Source organism: Motacilla alba, chromosome 2 (assembly GCF_015832195.1).
Source record: "Motacilla alba alba isolate MOTALB_02 chromosome 2, Motacilla_alba_V1.0_pri, whole genome shotgun sequence".
In the NCBI taxonomy this organism is placed as follows: Eukaryota; Metazoa; Chordata; class Aves; order Passeriformes; family Motacillidae; genus Motacilla; species Motacilla alba.
The window spans coordinates 32,360,035-32,378,335 of record NC_052017.1 but is presented as its reverse complement, the minus strand read 5'-3'; the positions used below and the strand labels follow the sequence as shown (position 1 = coordinate 32,378,335).

The window sequence follows — 18,301 nt, the reverse complement described above, 5'->3', positions numbered from 1 at the left end:
TTTGATAAGGCTAAGCAAAATCTTTTGCATTTTACTAACATATGCCAGGGAAAAAGAGGACTTGTTTAAAATATCCTTTTTGTCAAAGCTTTGCCAAAGTCAGGATAGCAAACGTACCAGTCAGATGAATACAAATTGCTCCTTTCTCCTTGAGACTCTTCTCAGACTCTTCCTCCCATTGTAAGGTCCATATCCAAAAGCTGGCAGATCATTAAGTGCAGAGCAACGCAGAAGTCTTAAAAGTACAACTCAAAATGTAAGGATGTTAAACCAAGGCCTCTCAGCCTTCTCCCCATGACGAGCCTTTGTTTTTTAGTCAAAACTGGTCTTGTCACAGCATGTGGAAAGCAGAGGGAATTCAGTGCTTCCCTTTGTGAACTTATCTAGCAATTATTACACTGTGCTTGTCATGGAGCAAACAGGTTTGTGAGGGCTTCCCCAGCACTGTCCCAGAAGAAGCAGGCACAGATACAAGGGAATGCTCTGCTGGCTCTTGGTGGATGGAAAAGGAAGCAGTAGTGCTTCTTTGTCTACTTTGTCTAAGAAGCTGATGGTGGCTTTTTGAGAAGACTCTTTGTCACCGTGAACCAAAGCTTCGTCTGACAGAAAGTAAAAGTCCTGGTGCTTTTGTCTTGCACAAGAGAGCAGCTCAAAGCAGAGGCAACTTATTTAGATATAAATGCCTGCATGGAGCTCTGGAGAGCTCAGGGGTTTACAATGACCTAGTACAGCTCCTCTCCTCACAAACAGCTGATCAACCAGCCTTGAAATACAAATTTGTTCAAGTGAAAGGAGGACTGAATCATTTCCCCTAAGCACAGATGTAGAGACAAAAACCATGGCAGTTAAGGAGAAAGGTCTTTTCTATCAAAAGTATCAGGGGTTTAAAGTCCTTTACAGAGTGGGAGTGGAGCTTCACACTGAAACTGAATTCACCAAGTGAGACTTTCTGTGCAGAAGTCCTTTTCTGTGCGAGTCCAAACTTTCTGCTCTTACTTGAAAGCTTATTTCCAGCTTCTGTTCATCAGTGACACAAAGCAATAGTATCACACCTCTTTAATCTGCTTCTTTTCATTTTCTTTTCATGTTTGTTTTATTTTGTAACCTGGTACAAATAACCAGTAGCAGTAGTAAAAGCAACCACTGTTTCCTGTAGACACTTCCAGAATTAGGCAGAACTCATCTGTTTTCTCCTTAGTATTCAGATGCAGTAACTAATTCTCTGGTATTTGGTATTTTATCCTGCATCTTCCCCTAAAAGTTCAAATATGAAACATGATAACCTGCTACTGCATAACCTGCCCCAACACCACCAAGAAAATGAGGGACTTGAAGTCCTATCAAGAACCTTCGATTTGAATGTAGCACAAACTCCATTTCAAATTCCTTGCTTGTCTGACTGTCTCAAAGGAGAGGTAAGAGCAGAACTTGTAAAGGAAAATTATACCATTAGAAGTATTTGATATCAATTTACTGTTACTGAAAGCATTTTCTCGTGGTTATGTTTTTCTGGCAGGACACACTTTTTTTCTTTTTGCTTTAATGAAACAGAGTATCTTCTACTTTGTGCAATAGTCTGTCAGTCCCCCAGGAAATATGTTCATTACAGCTGAAAAGAGGACTGGTAAAATAAATTACACAGTGGCTTTAGCATTCAAAATCTCCTGAAATAATTTTCATAAAGAATAAAATTAACACATATATTGCATTTTTTTCTAGTTTGGAAAAAATGGGCATATTTCACAAATAATCACCAACATTTATTACAGTATCTACTCCCTTTTTTTCCCCTAGATTATAGTTTGACCTAGAATTACTGAAATAAACTTTTAAATTAAAATTTTAAATTAAAGGAAGCTTGCATTTAGCTTTTGTAAACATCAGTATGCAATCAGGAAGTTTCAGGAATCAATGTGTTTTGAATTTATTTTACAGGCTCAATTATACTAATAGCTGGGGGGCAGGATATGGCAGAATTCCTGCAATTTTTAAAGGTCTAGAAAGGTGAACTTCCATGCTGCTTGGCACTCATGACATCTTATTTTTAATCTAAATTTGTATTTTTTTCATACATAACAGATTCCAGAGTGAGCCTCAAGTCCTCCAATGTTCTTTCATATGAGATTTTATCTCTATTGTTAGCAAAATCAGGTCCTAGTTTCCATCTTTCTGGCAGCCTTCTGGTTTACTACAATTGATAAATTCTTTCATTATTTGTAATGTCTCCTATCCAACATCTGAATTGCAGTCAGAATACTCTGATATTATTGAATTATCACGCCTGTCAAACTGTGTCTTGATGCCTCCCACTTACATATCTGCCCTGAGGCAAGTTTTTGTGGTATTCCTTGCATTGCAGGAATTTGGTGAATTTCCATCTGCACTCTTTTAACTATTAATAGGCTTGGAAGCTTACTGAATTATAGACCTGATATAAAGTTTAATGAATATTCAGGAAAGAATCATGTTAGCTACACAAGATACCCAGAAAAAGGAAAAATTAAGCAATGCAACAGTGAGGCACCTTTCAGATGACAACTATCTTAGACCCAATTCTGAAACACAAACATTAAATACACATAGCAAGGTTGTAACATTCTTTTCTCTGTGACCATAAAAATCTGTATTGTAACACAGGTCATAAGCTACATTTTTCCGCTACTGTAAACACACACATGAACTCCCCGATGCATACCTGAAAAGAAGATGGCTGCGTGTTTTACAACATCACATGTTTTTAAAATGTTACTTTTTCCTAGTCACATACATACAAATAAACAAATAAATACAAACAAACAAACAAATAAATAAAACCATTGTTCTCAGCTTTTATAAAGAATTAATCCATTAATTTTATTACATTATTTTCTTGGACTGGAGGATTTGTTACCAATATTTGCACAGCTAGACTGTGCAATAGCTAGACTTCTGAATAACCAGAAGCATGTATATATATTTAAATAATGCTAGGTTGTATATATATACAAAGAAGGTATCTTATGTATTTTACCATATCATCAGATAGTCAGATTCAGCACTGATATCCTAGGATTATGTGTATGGTTATTTATAGGTTTATTGGGAAACAGTTAATAAAAACAAATTCAGACTATACCACTTAAAAAAAAAATCAATTAATTCCAAAACTGTATGTTGTTTAGTGACTGTGTCACTTGTCATGTATTGTGGACTACAGGAGAAGATGTGTAGAGTGAAACAGTGGGTGCTGAGGATCTGAGGTGCTGAAAAAATACATTTCAGATACTCTTTACTTTGGATTAAGGGTCCCTTTGTGGCTGTGGTACCCTTCTGGTATATTTCTGGAACACAGCTATCAGATAATTACATCCATAAGGAACCCAGGTCATGTACTCCAAGGTACTGCGAAACAGAGACCATTGGGAGATTCATGTCAAAAGAAGAGTCCTGATTTAAAATGCCAGTATGAATAAGAACTCTCCTTCCAAGACCTGCTGGAAGCTGTTGGCAGCACATACCCTCAGATGTGTTGGCTTCATGCACTGATCAAAACAATTACTGGAGGCCTTCACAAGCTCATAATTTAAGACACTATATTCTTAGTCTGGTTTGAGATCCACATGACATACAAAAAAAACCTGAAGGGAAAAATACAACTTCTTAATAATAAAGAAGGCACTAGCAAACTGATGTTCTGATCCCAGAATATTATATTTTTGGTGGTGTGGGTTTTTTCTCAGAAGAAAAGAGCCAGAAAGATGAAAGTTGTCTGTCAGAATTCAGAATAAATGTACTATCATGGAAGTTATAAATCCTAATAGTGTCTATTAAATCATTGTCTATAGTGCAGAGACTCTTAAGGATTGTTCATGATAGACACTTTAAAAATATGTTCACCTTAGCCCTGTTTTGATAATCTCTGGGCTGAGACATGTTTTAATGTGTGTTGAGATCTCAAATGTCACTGGACCAACATCGGCTATAAATGTTTCTTTGGGAGAAGGAGACTTGTAAATATTTTAGGTTTAACACAGTCCTGTTTGAACTGACTAGATGATCAGACCTTTGTATGCAGTGCTTCTCTTTTATGTCTAAGGTAAAGAGGTTATCCTGCAGCTTGGTAGCCTGTAGAGACCAGCCAACAGGAACGGTTTACTAATGTTTCCAGTAGAGCTGGCCTAATGAATACAAACATCACAGCCACACAGGTGCCTTGGCATCTGCCTGACTACTTTCAGACTGTGGGCAACATTTTAGATAGAACCTGTAAGTGAATGCTTGAGTTCCTTCAGAAACTGAGAAACAGAAAATTTTTCTGATACTCTATGGCACATCAGATTCTTATTTTGGTTCCTCATACACATCAAAATGCTGGATTTCAAATGACACCAATGTATGGAAATGTGCAGAGTATCCTCAGCCTCTAGCACACCCATGTGAGTACCTAACACAGCATTCCTTCAGTATGAAGCACAGCTACTAAACAGTAACACTTCTCACCCCTCTCTAGAGATGGAGAGGGGAGTTTTTCAAAGGCATAAATAACAAATTCTGAAATCAGTGGGAATTAGATGCTAAAGCTTCCATCTGTGCTACTGCATATATTTGCTGTCCATATGCTACTGAGAGTGCAGGTATGTATGTGCTGGCAGCTGATACTCAACAACACTGCAAGATGCACATGCTGCACACATCTATCACCTTTTTTTTTTCCTCTCACTGATCAAAACATCATCAACTTGACCCAGCCTTCATTAAACAATTGCCAATTGCTATTGTACTAACTTCTCCTAGTGACAGTTCATCCTAATAGCATTAGCCAGAATAAGCTAAGTCACAGTCATGAAAATAGAGCCAAGTTGTCATTGTTTAAAAGATTTCAGGTAACCATCACTGTTGCTGCTATCAAAAGACGTTTTGATTTTGGGGTTTGTTTTTTTTTTTTTTTTCAGATATAAGGAGTTCAGGAAATTCCTTCATTGCTGCAAGCTTCCCTGAGGAGCAGAAAAGAAGCACAGAGGACTTGCTCCCTGTGTACTGCCAGAAGACAACTGAGCAAGAGAAAAGGATCTCCATGTCCATTTGTTAATGGATGTACACCTTATGGTAGTGGAGAAGACCCTCAGCCAATGTAGCCTAGACATATACTTCTCAAAGTCAAAATGTTTAAGTGAAGTGTTTTCACCAAGAGAAAACCAGGCAGCAAGATTATTGAACAGCAATTTAGACTGAGATGCACAAATATCTGCATGGGCACTTGAAGCTTTTCTTTTTTTCACAATGCCCTAAATATTAATGTGGAAATATATTGGTACTCACAAATCTCTACACAATATTTTGCTGAAACACTTGAAGTTCCAAATTTCTGTATTTATTTTTTGCCCATCATTTGATAACTATTTACTGTTGGCTGTTGTCCCAAACACCCTTCCTGACCTTAAAGATTTCACTTTTGGTCTAGTTTACAGCATCCCCAAATACCATAGGCATAAACATGAAAAGTCAGTGCCCAGCTTTTTCAAAAAGCTGTTGTAAAAGAAGAGATATGTCTAGGAACAACAGCTGAGGAGTTGTTGGGGAATGCTTTTGGAATTAGGGCTCCTTCTCCTAGGAGCTGCAGCCAATTTCTAACCACAGCCAATTTGTTCTTTAAAATATACTAAGGTTGGTGCCACTTCCATTGAAACCAGTTCCAAGACTTCTTTTTCTTCATGACAGCATTAAATTTTCAGCAGATTTTGAAACACGGGATAATTTCCACACTGGCAGCATCTATGAGTTTTGATATTAGCAGTCCCCTGAGAAATTAAGAGCAAACCATACCAATTTATTTGGATTTTTATAGGGAAATAAAGCATAAGCTTTATAAATTTGTGTGTTTCGTTTGCACAGAGGCCTTCCTACTGAACAATACTATGATGTCACTCAGCTGGCAAAAAAAAAAAAAAAAGTGATGTGTGTATGAATGATGAATTTTAAGTTTAAATTTTCAGTTAACCAGATTGTGAAGTTAGAGAATACAGCAGCAAACTGATTATTCATTCTACTCTGATGATATGAAGTGCAGCTATGATATGAAATCAAAGGGCCATGTTCTGTAAAAAGGAATTAGCTAGTAACAAAGGACAGCAAATACAGAAATTCAGAATACAGCATTGTGCCACTTCAAGTAGCTCTTCAACAAGGGTCTCTGAGTTCGCTTTACAGGTTGACTATATTTATCAACTAGTAATACTCAAAAATATTAGCCTTTCTGCTTCTAGTTACTTCAGATCAAACTGAAGTAACTGAAGTAATCATGACACCATGCGTATTTCAGTCCATTTTTCTCATACATATGTATATATATATATATATATGTATTTTTGGAGGAGGTTTTTCAGGGATTATTTTCCTTATTGGTGCTGTTCAAGAGGAATTTGAGTCAACTTGGGTTCTGTGGGACTTTTGCAATCCAACATTTTGCCACTTGATGGCACCAGCAAAACACTTGATCAAACTACCGGGATTTTAGATTAAGGTAGTTTGAAGCATAGATGTACATTCTTCAAAAAGAGAAAATGAACAACCTCTCATATCAGCATAGATAAGTATTTAGAAACCTGAGAATAATTCTGTGATGATTTCAAAGCTGACTTTACAGGGCTGAGGTGCATTCCTCATGACAGTTGCTCACCAGAATGGGTCATCCAGGTACACAGGCTGAGGAAGAGATAACAGCGCCTTTCTAGCAATTTTCTTCCTTAACAGGAAGCAACCAGGGATTGCTGTGACTCTGTGCCCTTGTGTCAGCTATATAAGGAGGAAGGAGATTTTACAGGACTAGGTCAAATTCTGCCCTCATACACACTGAAAAGTACATCACCTTGGACTCTGAATGTTTGATCAACAGATCATTAAAACGCTTTCTATGTTATTAGGCACTCATATCTTAACCTGAAATATGCTGGGTCTCTAAAAACATTTCATTTGTCCTAGTTTAAGCGTTTTCTTTCCCTATAATATTCTATTTTCTTGGTCTTTAAAAGACCTTTAAATTGAAGGAAAGAATATTCTTTTAAACAAAAAGTGAAACACACACACAAAAAGTCTTTCACGTTCATAGTCCAAGGTCTTTCAGAGCAAATATTCTTCCTGCCATCAAGAACTATTAAATTATGACAGCCACGTGGAACCTTTCCTGAAAAATGCACTCTGAGTGGTGCTAAGCAGACCTACCTGGGAGCTATTAACACTCCGTTTATTTACCTTATAGCCTGTGAGGGCTCCTTTGAGCCATTACTGTCTTTTGTGGGAAATGAATTACAAGGTATTTGCAATAACTCTTTGCACTTTCATGGACCAACAATGCCTTTGCCTCAAAGATGAACACCATCTATCCTTGTGCAGTTTTGCAGACTGGAATCAGTCACTGACTGGCTGCAGATGTGCTTTGCTGAGTGCACTGGCAGTGGGTCACACACATATTCCCCCCCAGTCAAAGGTACTGGAGAAAAGTAGCTGCTTCCTCGCTTCTGTAGGTGTAATGGGTTCTCGGGTTCACATCAAACAAGACCACAAAAATTGGGAAAGGTGTTGAAAAACACCTTTCAGCCACTGCCAAGAGCCTTAGTTATACACACACACATCAGGCTAGAGCACTGGCAGCTGTCCTTCCACGGACAAGCCACACCAATAAGGCTTCCAGTAGGTTTAGTGACAGCATACAATGAATGAAAATTGTTTTGTTGGAGTTTTTTTGTTTGTTTTGTTTTGGAGTTTTTTTTGCCTTGTGGGTTTAATACAGTTTTGCTGTTTATCATGCCACAAAGTATTTACATTCCTCTGGCTGTCTCCCAGCTCCTTGACCCATGGTGGTTCCCAGACCTGCAGATTCCTGACCAAGCAGGATTTAAGGTTAGGCAAGATAAGTGATTGCTTCCCTTTGCAAGAATAAAAGTCTGCAAAGAAAGTCAATTTACACATTTGAAACATTTTATTCTCTAGTTGTAATTTCCTTTCCATTAAAATTGGCAAGAGTGATACATCTGATTCTCTTAATAATTTACAGAATACATGGGAAAGTAACAGGAAAGAGACGCAAAATGTTCTCTGGCCTGATCTAGAAAAGAAGGTGAAGGTCATGAGGCTCCCCACACTGCATCCCTTTCAAGCCAAAACCACGCTTGAGAAAAGAAACAGACTTTTAGAGGCCCCTAGCATGTGTCAGAGAGTAGGAAAGTAGCACTAAGTGGGAGACCCTCATGAAGGTCACACAGGTTCCAATGTGTCTTTTATTATTATCACTGAACAAGTGCATCTCCCCACTGAATGCTCTGCCATCACGAGGGAAGCTGCAGAACTACTGCACAGAAGCCAGAGTGTGCCTAAGGATATTTTGTCTCATGTGAAACTTGATTTATGCCTATTTTATCAAAAAGTGCTTGAAAAGTGCCCATAGTGCACTCATTGCTAGGGAAATGGGATGGTGTTGATCTGCATAACTCCATGGATTTGTTCTGGGCTTTCCAAACTGGAAACATAAATCCCTCCACCACGAGCCTTGACTTCTTTACAGTAGACAAACTCCATATGTTCTATGGACTGAACATAAAGGGACAGATGATATAATACTGAGCAACTGTTTCTTGCATGATACTGGCAGACTCTGTCAAAAGTCTAATAGAACTCCAGTGAAAACAGTGCCAAATTTTAAAAACTGCTAATGTCTTACTTACTTTCCAGAAAAAGCTCTACCTTTCCTCTTTCTCTTCTGCCTTCCATTCTGGGTGGCTTCAGGCTTGATTAAATAGTATGAGTTTTTAAAATATAACAAATATTCAGAACAACCATCTATCCTTAAACATGCAAAACTTTGCTGGCTGTTAAAACCTGAGCTCAGAAATCTTCTCTAAATCATAGCAGTCATGAAAATGCACATTCATCCTTATTTTATTGCTGTCTTAACTTTAGATGTTAAAATGAAAAGTGATATACAATGGTAGTTAAGTAGTTCTGCCATGCCAGAGCTCAAAGCAGATTGACTGTCCTTATTTATGTCTATGTGTACCAGCAATATGTCCAATTATTGCAGTGAAAAAGGTAGCAAGTCACACTGTAACACAACAAAATGGAAATTGAAAATACTTCTCAGTATTTCTTTCCAACTCACATTCTGTTACAATAATACAGCTGTAACAGAATGTGAATTGAATAGAAATACTAAGAAGTATTCTACATATCTACAGCACTGGTAGATTTACACCAGTTCTAACAGTAGAAATAAACAGAAAATCAACTAGAATTATCTATGGAATAAACTTTCAGAGATTGCTGGTCTTCATGGCATTTCCATAAATTATGGCATTTCTATAAAGGCTTCCTATTATTAAGACAGATGTGAACTTTGAATCAGAGTCCCAGTTTATTATAAATGCAACAATATACAAATGGTTGCCAGAATTCAACACTTTAAGTCCTGTTATCTTTGTAGCATCACACATTAAAAGTAGATCTTTTGTTCAGCTCAGCTGAGGCATGAGTTATGCTGGCACAGCAATTTGTGAGATATCACACCTCATGTTGATTGCAGTGAGTCCCATAGCATCACAGAACAGATTTCACAATGAAGTGCATGACTTCTTTATCTTGTATCAGAATGTGTGAATAAAATTGATCTGGCAGTTGAAGTTTATCTTTGAAACACCCATGTTAGCATAGAAAGAAAGAAGCACATGACTGTATTTAATCTCTTTTTTGTGAAGGGATTTTTTTCCTCTCCGTAACTCTGCAACACCTATCTTTATAGAGACCAATTCAGTGATGGAGTGGCCCAGTTGTACCTTGAGTCACAGATGACTTGGAGAGAGCTTGGGTGCAGCTCCCATGTCACAGCTATGTCATTAACCAGGCCACTGAACAAACCCCAGCCACGGGAGGAAGAGAGCTCCCACAGGAACTGCTAAGGTTGAAAGAATGGAATCCCTGCAGGGCCTATTAACATCCCAACAGCTCTATGTCCTCAGGCTGAGCAAGGCGAGGAGCCCTGAAGTTACCATCATCTCCTGCTTGGAAATTAATCTGGGACATCACTCTTCTCATTGAGGAAAACAAGGGGTTTTAGCAATATGCAGGTTTTGGTTTACAGCTTTTGAAGAAACATTCTGTGACAATGTACAAACAATAAAGCTTGAAAGAGGGCTCTCATCTGACAACATCTCCTACCTGTTTACAATAAAGACCCTTTGAAGCAAGGCCTGGTAGATAAGCCTTTCTTATGAAATACACAAAATTTTGGAGCTCTAGGCGAACTACTTAGATTAGCACAGTAATACTTCAGGCATTTGTTTTATTTTTTATTATACCAAAAAGAACTATTAAGCAAATAATTGCTTTTTCAACCTTACATGTTTTTCTGACTTGGTAAAATTGCCAAGAGACTCTTAGCTAGGCTAGTGATTAAATTCTTGCCCTTTAAAGTTAGTGTTTTATTTTGCTTGCCTTGAAATAAATAAGTCTCCAAGGTAAAATATAAATAATGTACTAGCATGGTATGAAGAGGTAATTTCTCTGCAAGTATAAACAGGGTATGTTTTTTGTTTTGCATTACTGATAAAAGGAATTTTTTAAATTTTATTTTTTGTACTAATAGCACATACCATTGTTAACTAATATAGAGCTTATTACATAAAACTCTAAGGAGATAGATTTTCTTTTCCTTCACTCTGTTTTAAAAAGACATTCCATACATCACATGTTCCTGATGTCTTTTCAGTCTTTGGCACCTGGCAACACAAAACATTCCTCATGGGATGAGTGGAATCAGTAAAAACACTGCCTGCACTGCTCACACATTGATTTGTCCCTAACGTATATTGGCTGCACTGATTCAGATAAAGGGTGGGAGATGCAAATGACAGTGGGTCACCTCAGCTAAGCTATTACATTTCTTCCCTAACATAGGCTTCCCAAACCACCAGACACTTGGCCTAGGCACACTTCACCTGTGTCTTACCTTTCCTTAATGAAATAAAAGGGCAAGTTGTTCTTCTCACAGTCATAATTGCACAGTGCGGGTTCCTTGGCAATAAGCAGCAGCAACACTATGAGGCACAAAAATCTCTCTGTTGAACAAAGCTTTCAAAGACTAGGTTTAGAAGATTAGCAGTGTTTACTTAGCACACACACTCTCCTAACAAATACTGATCTTGCTGATTTGCCTATGGGTTAGTTGGGTTTTCTTGGCTGTGCTGTTCATGGCCTCTTTACCTAATGTGAATTAAAGTGTCTGAGAGCAACTATAAAGCACAACTTCTCTCTCATAAGGCAGAATTATGAGAGACAAACCTCAGAAAAGTCCAGCTTGGTAAGACCTCGTTATGTCATGACACACAGCTCCAGGAACCGAATGAATCTGGCTCCCGTACAAGACTGTGACTTTGCTTTACACAGCAGCTGGGGGGAGGTGTTTGCTCTCAGCAAGTTGCTGTATGCAGTGGTGCTAAAGTTAAATGAATCCAAGCAGGGATTCATTTAACAGGCTAGTCTTTCTTACTGGAATAAACTGCCACGTTAGTTTTCCTCAGATTTCATGATTCTCTGGATTTTATTAAGTCTTAAATTACTCCATCATTAAAAATTTATAGCTGAAAAGAACAGCCACAGGAACATGGGCACTCCATGAAATGCCAGTTCTCAGTATCCCATAAAATCTTCAGTTTAGCTTTATCCTCCTTTCTCACAAAAATAAATGTCATCTTAGTGACAAATTTTGATTACACAAGCACAAACTCAGTTACTATTAATTGGAGCTGTGCAAGAATCTTAAATTCCCTTAAGCCACATAAAAGTAAATGAGAATCAGTATGATTGATCATGTAAAAAAGTTGCAAGGGCAGCATCATTGGGAATTCTTGCTTGCAGTGTGCAAGCAAAAGGGGATTAAAAAACTAAGATACCACCTTTTTGATTCTCACATCTCTCCTCATTCTTGCAAAGTGTTATATTTAATCCAAAGCTCAGTGAAATGTGAAATGAGGAAATTTTCTTTCTTTCTGTCCTTCTTCCTGACAACTTAAACCAACCCAAGATCATTGTGCCTGCCATTTTACCCCTCTTACCCCTACCCTACACACATTTCTAGGTACACCATGTTCCCAAACTTCAGATCACCTGAGGCTGACACACTGGGATCAATTCAAGCAGTCATCAACCTTTCCATCCCAGTATCTCTAGCAAGACTTTTGATTTGGTCTGTTGTTCTGAGGAAGACCAGAGGTAAGAGAGAACTCCACTGGTTTACCCTTTATTCTTGAAACTTACCTAAAAACACTATGGCAGCTGTGACTCTTTTCTGCTGAAGTTAAACAGAATCTGACTACATCAGTGGCCAAGGGGAAGCCCCTTGGTTTAACATAAAGCTGTACCTGCTGATAGTTGCAGTCTCATGGAGGATGTCTCAGCACTCAGAATATAAGCAATTTGCGGCCCCCTAGTAGCCTCAGAAGCCAACAGAGCTATTAGCACATCTGCCACTGCCCACAAAAGCATGATAGATCACTTAGTATGTCTGGTATCTTCTGCCAGATAAGTAATTCTCCACAGTTCAAAACAGGGAAAGAAAAATTAAAAAAAAAAATCATCAGTGGGACCCAAAAGCAGCATTTTTTTGAGCCGAAGTCATGCCCGCCACCTGCACTGGGGTCAAGAAAAACACCCATGGAATAAGAGCTGAATGATTTAAAACATTTTATCACTACACAAATAGTAGAAAAAGATCCAGAGAGAAAGAACAATTCTTTCTATCCCTTATGAAGCCTGAGATGAAACCCTAGACATTCACTATTTGCAGAACACTATGTAAGCCATCATGAGGCGTTTGTTTTTAACCCCAGCAGCATCTTACCCTGAGAGTGTTTTACACCAAATATTGGAGGAAAAGGGCATCAAATTATTGTTTTTAACTGACAGTTAGTTTGTTTCAGAAGACTTCAAAGATCACCTTCGTGAACTGATGAGGAGCACTTGGCAGCTACTGACCGCACAGGGTTAGGGGAAATTTGGGACAGGAAAAAGCCAGCACCTCTGTATGCCACGGCAGTGCTTGTCAGGAAAGGTTTGGCAGCAACTATTTGAAACAGAAAAAGCACATGCTGGCGTGGATAAGAAGCTTTTCAGGAAAGTAAAAGCTGATAATGTTAAGTGGGAGGTCAATTTGCATTAATTAGCTGCCATTCCCAGTCATCAGCAAAATGCTGTACTGTTATTTATATAATTAGGTACATGAGTGATTTTTAGTGAAGTATTTGCCCATCCAAAACCAAAATCCTTCCACAGAATATATAATGCTAGGAGTAGTCATTTTTAGTCAGTTTTCACTGATCACTGGTCAATTAAGAAACACTAATCAGTGTGGAGGTGGAATTACAAAGCCTATTTTTGCACAACAGGAGGATCATCAGAGACCAAACTCTATTTCCAGCAATGTTAAACAGGTTCAGAATTATCAGCTAAGGGGACAGTTACCATGGGCACTTAGGAAATAGTTTCATTTCATTTGCTGCTCCCTCCATATGTTTTGACTTTCTCGGAGACTGGGACACTCCAGTTCTCATGGCTGAAGGAGAAATCCCTGGTTAAATACAGATAACCCAGACTACAGCTCAGTGACTTTTACCAACAGAAGGTTGTGCTTAGAAGCTTTGTGTCTTTTCCACATCTGTCTTTTACAAAACTCATAATATCTATTACGTAATTAATGCTGGCAGCATCATTGTGAGGTAAATAAGGAAACAAGAGGCAGAAAGACTGGAGAGAGAAAAAGTAGTGACAGAAACAGGGTTGGAAACTAATTCCACTGCACTTCCATTTTTAAAAGACATCTAGAAAAACTTAGTTATTCCTGATGGTGACATTAGAAGTTCAGAACAAGCTTCACAATTCATTAAGTTTTAGAGTCTGCTGTTCCTGTTTGTAAAAATCGTGAAGAGAAAATGAAATAAGAACCTTCCCTGCTGGTGTGTGAATCAACCTAGAGCTCCTGCAATTGGCGATGGGAAGATGGCCTTCTGCAAAGGCAGTTTTTTTCTGGTATAAGACCAAACTCTCAGCTGCTTGTCACCTCCTCTTGCCTGAGACAATTAGATTTCCAGATGTCGTGGTGTAGATGATCACGTGGAGTACTTCAACTAAGACTTCATCACACATCACTGGGTTAACTGATGCCGATACAATAGCTGATCTGGTCTAATCTTGCTGATTTTGTACCAAAAGAGTGAGTTCTGTTTGCACATCCATCAGACCAGTTTCCAAAGACAAAAGAGACATGAGCAACAGCTCACAATAAGCACCTCTCCCACCATCACAGCTGTCTTTATAGTGAGCACTCATCTGCAGCTAAGAATGCAGATCCATCTGTCATTCTGATCAATGCACACACTGTTTACAGATGTGGCAATGGAAACAATAAGAGGCAGTTCATTTTAAGGCAGTTTATAATCGTGACTACTACAAAGGAAAGCTTACATAGCTTTCCCTGCCTACCATATGTGACTACCTCGAGCCAAGTTATTTGACCCGAGTTCAGAATAAGTACCTACCTGTTGAAATTTCCACTTGAGTACCAATACTGCAGCAAATACATTTTCCCACCAGATTTTAATTTTATTAGCATTTGCTAAACAGATGACAGAGGGAGAGGAGAGTGACCACATGTTATTTCAAGTCTTTAAAATAGCCTTTTCCATACAGCACCCATATTTGTTTTATACCTTACCTGTTTCTTCTAATCCTTCAGCTTTCCAAACTTGTTGAAGAAAATGGTCAAATACGTTTTTCAAATCCACCAAAGACAGTGGCACCCAACCCCACTGTAAAAAGCTCAAGTATAACTTTTCTCCAAGAATAACCAATATGCTACAAAACACTGAAAGAGCTCTGGAGATCACAACATACGCTCAGGTCTTCACAGGTAAGAAATTTTTATTAAATTAATTTAGTTGGGATATCAGTGTGAGACCACAAATTGTTAGCCCCTAAATTACTCAAAGACAGTAATTTTTTTTGTCATTTAGTAACAAAGGACACATAAACGGTAAATTATCTGAGGTTTTTCAGGGGGGTTGTGGATTAGTCCTGATTTTCCTAACCCATAAAAATGTGTGACAATAAGACAGGTCTCTGTTTAGGAAGAGTTCCAATTTATTGCCTTACATAAAAGCAGTCTGCAGATTGACTGGAGAACAAGGTGAAGACACAGAACTAATAAATACAGGATTTACTAAGAATCTCATGCTTCCACCACAAGTAATACTGGCAAGAGCATTATCAGAATCAGCTGGCAGAATTAAGCCTTCTCTTTGACAATACTTAAGCACAGGGCAAAGCTCACTCTAAAGCAGAGGCAAAAGTTCAGAATACTAAATCAGTCCTGACACAGCAGGTTGACAGAATGGATTAATGGCTTCTTTGGGGTTTGCAGAAGGGGAAGTTGCTGTGATTATCTGCTTACTTTTTATCTTACCATTTTAAGTTGGCACCAACACACAACAGAAATTCAAAAGACCTTTGGCCTTGAGCAGTATGTGTAACAGTGTCCATAAAATGAGTTGGCAGATGTCATGTGAATGGAGACAATCAGGACAGTTGGACTGAACTCACCAATTTACTGTCCTTATTGCACTATGTGTTTGATAAGTGACTTATTACTATTGCAGACTACTGCTTCCTTACTAACCACACCAGTTTAAGTTTGGCAAAGTTTGTATGATTTATACTCCTCCATTTGCATGAGTGATTTGCCTTTCTTCCTCCAGGGTGCATCAATAACACTAGCAGATTCTATTTTAATGCCAAGATTTACCCTTAAGGATGTATAAAACTTTATTGAAAAACTCTAGTGTTTGTTGTCTTCAACACTTTTTATATTCTCTGTGACCTGTATAAAAGTGAAAAGATATTATCTGCATTAATGCTACTCATGCAAGCAGAACATAATGTGGTATGTAAGCAGAGCAAATCAACTTGAGAGTTGTGTTTTGCTAATGCATCATTACTTGTGATGGCTTTATATACACAGCTCTGATTGATTGCAACTCTAAGCAATTGTAACTGACTAAGCAATTCTGCAGGTAAAACAGAAGGAACACATTCCTGCTCTGCTGGCTTTATAACACTTTGTCCTAGGGTGACTAAATTAGAACACACTTCCAGATTCAAACTGCATGGACTTACATAAAGCAGGGCAACTAAGTAAGATGCTGTCATTTGCTTAGTTATAGTCCCAAATAGCACTGGATAAGAGCTCCCCAAATTGTCCTGCATTTCTTCTATTGGATTAAAACAAATCCAAGTAAGGAAATCTCTTCTGATTTACATTTTACATTTCCTGATATATTTACAAATTTCTAATAATTGAATCTCTGTATCTGAAATGGAAAAGCTGTCTAACTTTTTTTTTCAGTGTAATGAAGAAAAAAAATTGTTTGCTTTACGATAATGAACACTTCAAAGAACACTTTCAACAGTTTGTCTCTGGAAATGAAAATCCAGACCAGAACCTTACATAATTCAAAACTGAGCAGTTTTATTGCCCTCTGCCTTCCAAAGAGTGATTGGCCGAGGCTTATCCTGGGCCATGCTGATTTACCTGAACAACACTCATCCACTTACAGCCTACATATGTTGAATATCAAACACTGAGAATGTTCAGCACAGTAACTGCTGAAGTTCATTCTCTGGCTAAGGGACTCAAATGTACTTTATGTTTGAACATTCCTTTGGGCTCTGCACCAGCATCTGAAGCCTCAACAACGCAAAAGATTCATGAAGGTTAACAGTATGTGAGCAGTGGATCAAACTGTGGTTGAGAAAGCTAAAAAGTCACATGCAAGTGAGCATCCTAAAAACCACCTGCAACTATTCCTAAAAGAAGTTAAAAACACACTGATTCAAGTCACCATTTACATTATCACTCAGGTGAGAAAACAGATGCTTATAGAAAAAAGAAAAAAGCACAAGACATCTATACCCATTTATATCTTATGCACCAGAGTGGAACAGAATATTTAATTCTCCAAAGCATAAAGAGTGACACTGAGCTCCCTATATGACGGGGCAGTAGTGAAGGTCTGGGCTGTTTCTCTTTAACTGAGTGACCTCTACTGCACCTTTTCAGGGCAGTCAAGATCAATGGTCTGCTAAAATAAGCAGTCCCTGCTAAGAGACATAGATGGCAGTATAAATCCTGCTACAGAAACATTTCTGCTGGTCTGTCACAAGTGATACCTCCTGAAGGGTGCACTGCAAGCTTTTACTTCAAGGTGAACATCCCCATGAATCAATTCTGCAAAAACAGTACTCCTTCAGATGCCTTCACCTGTACTCAGCACTCCCATTGTTGTCACCAGCTACTAAGGCACAATGCTGAGTGAAATAAAAAGAGCAGCCAGCCGAGGTCAGCAGGGCAAAGTGACAGACCAGAAATGGGATGTGAGCCAAGAGCAGGATACTCTGTCTCAGACATGCTACCAGAAAGTTCCTTACCTTGATTCAAGCCCCACAATAAACAAATTCTGAAAATCACTGACATGTTGAAAAAAGAAGCATTGTAGAGGTGGCAGCATTCAGGAAGGCCCAAATTTGAACCCCTTCCAAAATCTGCATGTTCATTTACCTACGAAGACTTCAAGCCCCGATATTTGAATCAACATACAATACTGAAAAACCCAGTTAGCCTAAGTAAGCCAAGCTCACCACTGGCTGTAAAGCATGAAGAAAGTGGAATTTGGTTGCACAGACTTTGCCATCAAGAAACATGTCTGTCTGCATGGAGACCACAGGATGGGCCAAGAGAGAAAACACTGCCTGAATGGATCCCCAGCTGTGAAGTTCCTCAGGTCCAGACAGTGCTGATGCAGCTGCAACATTCCTCCTCTATGACAGCAACACAAAAACATTTGCATGATTCTGTAAAAGGAGAGAGAACAGATTCTCACAGATAACACTACTGAAAGAGACACAAGAACTATGGTTTCGGGGATTTTTTTATTACTTTAACTGACACATTTTTTTAAAATGGAGTAACAAATAAAAAGAACTTCAATACAAATTGTCTGGCCTTTCCCAGGGAACCATAATAAATTCAAACAGTAAAGAGAAGAGCAATTAGAGTAGCCCAGGACATTTGCAGACCATTTGAGAACACTAGAAGAGCTTGAGGCCGTGAAAACATGACTATTCTAGCTAAACACATTAGTGGGATAAACACTGGTTTGGAAAGAGTTGGTTCATTAAAGGCCAAATGGATTAATAAATGAGCATTACAGTCTGACTGGGAATAAACTTA

At 38.4% G+C, this 18,301-nt stretch overlaps 1 protein-coding gene across 1 annotated transcript; it reads left to right on the top strand.

The window, feature by feature from the left end:
• Positions 1-1,268: 1,268 nt before the first annotated feature.
• C2H7orf31 (chromosome 2 C7orf31 homolog) lies at positions 1,269-17,957 on the top strand. The gene is given in 16 exon segments (XM_038126892.1): positions 1,269-1,415; positions 2,080-2,087; positions 4,932-5,046; positions 5,049-5,110; positions 5,872-5,920; positions 5,923-5,954; positions 10,921-10,950; positions 12,047-12,135; positions 12,138-12,208; positions 14,753-14,828; positions 14,831-14,926; positions 15,672-15,714; positions 17,210-17,264; positions 17,267-17,371; positions 17,568-17,617; positions 17,771-17,957. Coding segments are annotated over 16 exon segments (1,215 nt in total).
• Positions 17,958-18,301: the final 344 nt, after the last annotated feature.